This window comes from Belonocnema kinseyi, chromosome 7, assembly GCF_010883055.1.
Source record: "Belonocnema kinseyi isolate 2016_QV_RU_SX_M_011 chromosome 7, B_treatae_v1, whole genome shotgun sequence".
Taxonomy (NCBI): Eukaryota; Metazoa; Arthropoda; class Insecta; order Hymenoptera; family Cynipidae; genus Belonocnema; species Belonocnema kinseyi.
This window is the reverse complement of record NC_046663.1, coordinates 78,842,232-78,849,380: the sequence shown is the minus strand read 5'-3', so window position 1 is coordinate 78,849,380 and position 7,149 is coordinate 78,842,232. Positions and strand designations below refer to the sequence as shown.

Here is a 7,149-nt window from a genome sequence, read left to right as displayed (position 1 = left end):
TGTGGAGAATGAAATGATTTTCATTATTTTCGTTCCTCACTACGTCCAAACGGATTGAGATATCGTGTTCAGGATTTATGAAGTTATACCGAAAGCACTAAGAAACGTTTGTATATATCAAAATGTTGATAATTACGAAGAAACTTTTCGAACAAAATACTACAGGCATTAGGAAATAAACTTTTAACGTCGATAAAGTAGATGCCTCGATTTAAAAAAATCGAGGAACATCTTAGAATGTCATCCTCGAAAATTCGTCCAAGACCCATCTTGAGAAATGTGCATCTTCAGAAAATAATTAAAATTTTCTAATGGCTATATATTCTTGTGAATTTTTTGTGCTGGTGTGAAACAATTCTAAGAATAAAAATAAAATTTTGCCCGGGGGCGAAAGACAATGCGAGTCCGACGCAGAGCCCCGCTGGTTGGTTCACTGTCAACAATACTTGTCAGCTGATCGATTCAACGTCAAGAATTATGGAAGTTGGTTGGAAAACTCCGACGAGTAAATTTTAGCACATGGCTGGTGTTGCTCTGTTTCCAATTTGAAATTTAACACGGTGGTGAGTACATACCACATAGAGTGTGCGAATTCATAAATTTATGTTTTGAGATGGGAGACGTCCCAGATGATTCGAAAAGCGATTATCGTACCAATATACAAAAGAAAGGGAGATAAGAGCAATTGCAATAATTATAGAGGGATTAGCTTATTAAGTACTGAAAGTAAAATATACTTATTCGTAGGGTAATGAAAATAACAGAAGCAAAAATTTGGGAAGTCCAGAGTGGGTTTATGGCAGAGTAGGAAAAAAAGTTTTCTGTGTATTTGTTGACCTAGAAACAGCTTTTGACAAGGTAGATAGAAGTAAACTTTGGGAAGTCCTGAAAGAGTAAACTGAAAAATTTTTTTAGGTATATTACCTACAATTCTTGCTATCCCAGCTAGAAAGTATCGCTGGATTTCGTCTTCCTAAATAGTTAGCTGAATTAAACTGATTTTTTTGCAGGCAAAATATAGGTGCAGTATCTAGAAAATGTAGCTGTAATGTCTATATTTCTATTGCTAAACAAGTATAGGTGTCACACCTAACCAGGTTCAGCTAGATATTCTAGGTAAAAAATATAGCTAAACTGGACAGCCTATCTAGCTGCGTTTTCTGGCTGAAGTGCCTATAATTTTTTCTAGCTAATAGGCTGCTCATGCACAACAACTTTACTAAAGATCATCACATGATGAGATGCATAGTTTACGATTCTATAAAGGACATACAGACAAATATTCATTTTTATATATATATAATAATAATAAGAATATATAGAAGAAGATTAGATACGACTTAATTATTAAAAATCTTAAATTGAAAACAGTTATAATCAATACATATCAATATGTACAATAGGGCGTATCGCAAAAAAGTTGGAAACAAAGATTTTTTGAGGTTACACGCGCACTGATAAAAGTATACTCACTTTCCTTTGAGATCTTCAATATAATTTTGGAGGTTAAAGCTAATCAAAAAATCTCTTATTTCAATAATCAGTTCCAGCATTGTCGTTGCATTACTATATATATTATTCATTTTTTAACTCTCACATGCCACATAACACGAGATACGAGCTTCTTGTATTTACGGAAAAGTGGGTTGATAGTGTTGTGGGAACTAATGCAAGGCGGTACATTTTTTTATGCATTTCAATTTACAGACATAAAACTGATGCTACAATTAATTTAGGTTAGAATTTTTAGCTGTACGAGCAAACTAATTATAGGAAATATGCTGTTTGATCATGACTGCTAGAATGTTTAGCAAATAATGATAGAATTATCTCCCACATTTTCCATCTGCAGGAGACAGACGGTTTATATATCTTAGCTATCTAGTTTGCAGTTCTACCTAAACTTTATTGGCTCCTACAAGCTATAAAAACAATATATACGGGTAGCAAAGCGAGTGTAAGGGTAAATGGGAATTTTAGTGACTGTTTCGATATTATTCAAGGAGTTAGACAAGGATGCGTTATGTCTTCATGGTTATTTATATTATTTATGGACAAGTGTTTAAGAATGGCTCTCTTCGACGAAGAGGGTGTAGATCTCGAAACAGTAAGGGTACGAGGGTTAGCGTTCGCAGATGATATGGTTGTTATGGCAGAGTCTATCGAAGACTTACAAAGAATGTTGAATAAACTAGATGCAAGCGTGAAGAGCATGAGCCTAAAAATTAACGCAAATAAAACAAAAACTATGGTGTTCGAAGGAAAGAGTGAGAAAACACTATGCAATATTTTATTAAATGATGAGAGAATTGAACAAGTTGATAAGTTCTTATACCTTGATAGCTTATTTACTAGGGACGAGAAGATAGATGAGGAGTTAGATAGACGCATAAACGAAGGTAAGAAGGTTATTGGTAGAGTATGGCCCCTTACCAGAAGTAAAAGTATATCAAATAAAGCTAAAATGGCAATACGTAACTCTATGTTTGTACCGACTGTACAATATAGTAGCGAAACATGAACCTATCAAGAAAATGTGGTGCATAATAGACGTTAGCACACGTTGGAAAAAAATCGGTTAAGATGGTTCGGGCATGTTGAGAGAATGCCAAATGAACGACTAACGAAACAAGTGCATCCAGATAAAGTAAATGGCAGTGTGCCCAGAGGCAGACCGCGGAAAGAATGGCTAGAATGTGTGAATGAGACCCTAGTTAGAAGAGACACAGCGAGCCACAGAAACACGCGAGCCTGTATGAAAAAATGCATGGACATAAAAGAAGCTAAAGAAGTATGGCAGGACAGAAAAATATGAAGACAAATATTTAATAAAAAGAGTGTCAGTAGAGTGAATGACGCCTGAAACAAAAGACTTTGGGTACTAATGGACCCAAGTGGGGAACCTCACATGCCGACTTTGTGTGGATCTTCACTGGGCGATTGCTAGAGAGATTGATCAGCAACCTGGGTCGGAGTAGTATTGCGGAACGAACGTGTTATTTAAATAAATATCACGAGAATTCTAGATCAGTCTAAAAATTGTATGTCCCTTCCTCGTATTACTCCTTTCCCCACCGAGTGAGTCACGCCTACCCCGAAATGGAAATGGTTTAATGGGATAATAATAATAATAAAAAGATCTTGAAAAGGTGGAGAAAATTCTAGTTTTTTCGACTCTTTTACAATATGTCGCTTATTATTCAGTATTATCTTATTTCAAAATTTGTTCCCCAATTGTTTTAAATAATGATTTTCTTAAGCTGTATCTAGTTGTCCCGAAAAATTCGTGGAGTTCGAAAAGGGGATGGACTAGTCGTCTCAAAAATGCAGGACAAGACACTTCGTTTTTTAAACAAATTTTTTTCAGTGACGTTATGTATAGCTATTTTTCAGATTGATTTCGTTGAGATAAGATAATACTGATTAATAAGCGAAAAAACTATATTTTTCTCCATCTTTCCTATGCAAAGGAGTAAGCACTATTAGTTGTTTAATTAATATCATACTGTCTTTCATAAAAAATATCACTCTTATCTTAGAGCAAATATCACTCTTTATTGACACGGGTAACAATGGTTTAAACAAATGAAAATTTGTCTAAATCATTGTCAAATATCTCAAAAAAATATTGCTTTTAACATTCGTTAATTATTTCATTAATTCCGGAATATATACGAAATTTTTATGATTTGGTGGGAAAAATTATACAAATAGAAATTGTCTAAACAATCTTGACATATATCAACTGTATCATTTATTCGTAAAAATAATGACTTCACATTTTACTAAGAAAACGGGTTTACACAAAAAATGATTGTTGAAACAATTAAGAATTATTTTTAACGAATTTGACATAAAAATGCTATTTTGCATTATTTGGTACATTTTCCGGGGACAATACAAGAGGATTGGGGAAGGGGGGGATAAAAATTAATATTTATTAGGTAAAAATGATTCCTTGGACATCCCTTAAGGGCATGTGATACTTACAGTTTCCCCGTATTTTTTTCCACAAAAATGAAAATGTTTAAAAACTGAATTCTGAGATGCTATAAAATATCATAACGGACGTCCCCGGACTCTTTTTTGAGGGATAATAACAAAAAAATGTATTGTGCGAAATAAAAATTTTATGCATATGCAATATTTTGAGGTTACGTCGCTTTTCATCTCTGCCTTTCCGATAATCTGGAAATTATTTATGAAATAAACTTTTTTGATTGCCTGCAAACAGGGTTAGTTCCGGGAGATTAGTTACTATGTTTATTTGTAAATTGTAAGTCCAAAGTTTTCGGCCAAAAATATTGTGTAGTTTGAAAGTAACGCTCGGGTGAATTGTAACACACATAACCTCGAAATATACACTCACGTTGTTAGCAATATCAAAAAATTTTTGATAAAAAAACACAAAAAAAGTGTGTGGGGACGTCCGTAAGCATGTTCGCTATTATTTCCCAGATTTTGAAGGCAAAATATTTCTTTTCTTATCATAGGAATAAAGCCGGGGGAATCTAACACTGAAAAAATCGATACTATTTCCTAAGCGCTATGCAAATTAATCACATTTTGCTAAATTAAAACTTTGTTTAATTAGCCCACAAAAAAGTGTGTGGGGATGTCCGTTAGCATGTTCGCTATCATTTCCCAAATTTTTAAGACAAAATATTTATTATTCTATAAAAAAAGCCGGGGGAACCTAAAACTGGTAAAATCAACAATTTTCTAAGTATCATATGACCTTGAAGGGTAAATAAACTTTAATTTACAAAAAGTTAATAAGAAGTAATTCTTGTTTCCAGTTTTTCGTAAACCGAGATTTTATCATTGAAAACCCCATTTTAATTTTGAAAGCCTGAGGTTACGGGCTAATGTAGACTAATCCTCTGCGTGATTTGAAATATAATTGGTTAATAATTATATTATATATAATGGAGATTATTTTGTATTATTCTGAAAACCTTTTTACGAATTGATGTGGCTTCTTCTATTTGACAAAGTGTTTTTCATTTTGTTAATCTAACAGGTACCAAGCACTTTTAATTTTTATGCCATCTCACTTTTCTTGTAATTAGCAACACCTAAAGCTCTCGGGCATTTAACTTGCATAATGCCTTTGTCAATCTTCAATGCAATCTCATTCGAACTGTTTCGAACTGAAAGCTGACACGGTCGGTAATAAATCTTCTGAAACAGCTCAACAGATGTCGCTATTGGCGCCTCCCTGCAGACCAATGGTGCACCGATGTTGGCACAGGGAGTACGGACTTCAATATGGCTTCCGCCACCGCTAGCAAGTGAGAGTTCCCTGGTGAGCGCATAACAATGGACAAAATGTAGGATTATTTATCCGAGCGTGCGTTCTAGTGGTTCGTGAGGTGATAGTGCGTGTCATTGATTAGTTCTCCTGCTCATCTGAACCTTCTGAGACTAACAAGAAGGCAGATAATGTGAGAGAACGCACGTAGCGCACCTATTCCATCCAAGTGTGACAAAGACAGTAATACACATAGAAAAAGAGACACCAGTAGTCAGTTGATCCGCAATACAAGTGGCTGTGGCGCGAATAGAAATCGCATGGACTCAACAAGCGTTAGTGTAGCAAAATCGCGAAAATCGCTTCATGACTGTCAGTGGGATCCTATCTGTAGTGTTCGTTACGGTTCGCAAGTTTCCTCGGCAGTCAGTCCTGTGAGATCGGTGTTGCCCTCTCGCCGTCACAGACCTAGAGGTGGCCGAAACTTGTGTTGGTACCCATCTGTCTCCTCGTACACGTTCTTGTTCACCTGTGTGCACTAAATGTATGTGCTATGCGTGAGTCAGTGCGAGACTACTCCATACGTATGTATAGAGCAACGCGCGCTTAAGTGAGCGAGCGAGCGACGTTGCCACAATTCTCTCTCTCGTTCCGCGGCGAGGAGCGGGAGTTAAAACGAAACGTCGTTGAGTTTCGTTACGAGAGAAAGAATATCGTCGCGCCCGGATTTCGAAGCTGTTGCAGCCAGCAACTATTGATGCCATGAGTCTGGTCCAGAGAAGCAACGACACGTGACACGACAAAACCCAGGTTAGGGTCTAAAGAAAGAATCATGAAGAAACAGAGTCAGAAACTAACTCGGTAAGTCAATCGTGCGAGCTAACTCTCTTTACATGTTTTCTTCACCTCCTTGTGAATGTGTGTCGGCTACTGAGATAGATGTCTATGCATGCCTAGTGCATGTATATCTGCCCTTAGTTCATCTTATATTGTGTTTCACAGTATTTTACATATAAACACATGTTTGGAGAATCAAATATTCGCGTAAAACATTCACTCGCAAATGAAACACTAAAAGTGACACATATACAGAGAGAGAGAGAAAGAGCAGAGTCAAAGTGTACACAGAGAAGGACAGAGAGAATGAGACAGAGCAAGTGTCAGCTGTGTGTAGGCTGTGTAGGGGGGGTGCAAGAGGACGTTGTGAATGTGTAAGTGAGAGGTCTACGTCCCCCCTCCCTGAAGGCCCTTGTCATACTCGCCAATACATACCGACGTGCCTCTTCTCCTTCTTTCTCGCGCTCTTTCTACTCTACCTTCGTCGCGAGAGACTTTTCGAACTCGCGCTCGATTCGCACTAATCACGGAGTAGCGTCCTCGCCATCCGTGTTTTATTCGTCTTTCGGGCGCGTTTGAGTCAAGCCTTGGGCGGTTTCGAGCCGATGCGACTGGAATGCTCTAGATACTTCTGGGCTTATCTCTCAATTTGCGTGGGTGGGTAAATTGCAAATCTAAAGCTTAAGCAGGGAAAGGCACTCTGGGGCAAATTCGTTGGAAGGGGTGAAGGTGCTGAGTTTAGGGAAAAATCGAAAATGCCAGTGTATTTATTCATATTTCATACAGGGTGCCTACTAACCGGGAATCACGGAAATCATGATAAGGCAGATAAAGTTCAAGTTTTACTGTTCACAAATGCAATAGAAATGATAAACAAAAAGTATTCAGAAATTACAACGTTTCAAAGTTGTATTCTCTAAATAATTGGTGTTTTCCAGGAGGCATAATAATAATTATTAATTTAATATCAACTTTCACTTTTATTCACACAACCTTTTAGTTAAATTTCATTCAGAAGTTTTCAATATTTTTAGTAATAATTATTTTTTGAAATAAAT

General features: G+C 36.6%; 1 protein-coding gene across 7 annotated transcripts in view; it reads left to right on the top strand.

Annotated features, from left to right (window-relative positions):
• LOC117177056 (AF4/FMR2 family member 4-like) overlaps nucleotides 1–7,149 on the top strand; it is a 376,982-nt gene that overhangs the window by 153,255 nt on the left and 216,578 nt on the right. Inside the window, exon 1 of one of the 7 annotated variants that reach the window (XM_033367527.1) lies at nucleotides 5,296–6,115. The exons of the other annotated variants lie outside the window; for them this stretch is intronic. Coding sequence (XP_033223418.1) covers nucleotides 6,087–6,115 — 29 coding nt within the window. The 5' untranslated portion in view covers nucleotides 5,296–6,086. Of the gene's footprint in view, nucleotides 1–5,295; nucleotides 6,116–7,149 lie in introns of those variants that run through there. 7 annotated transcript variants of the gene reach the window in all.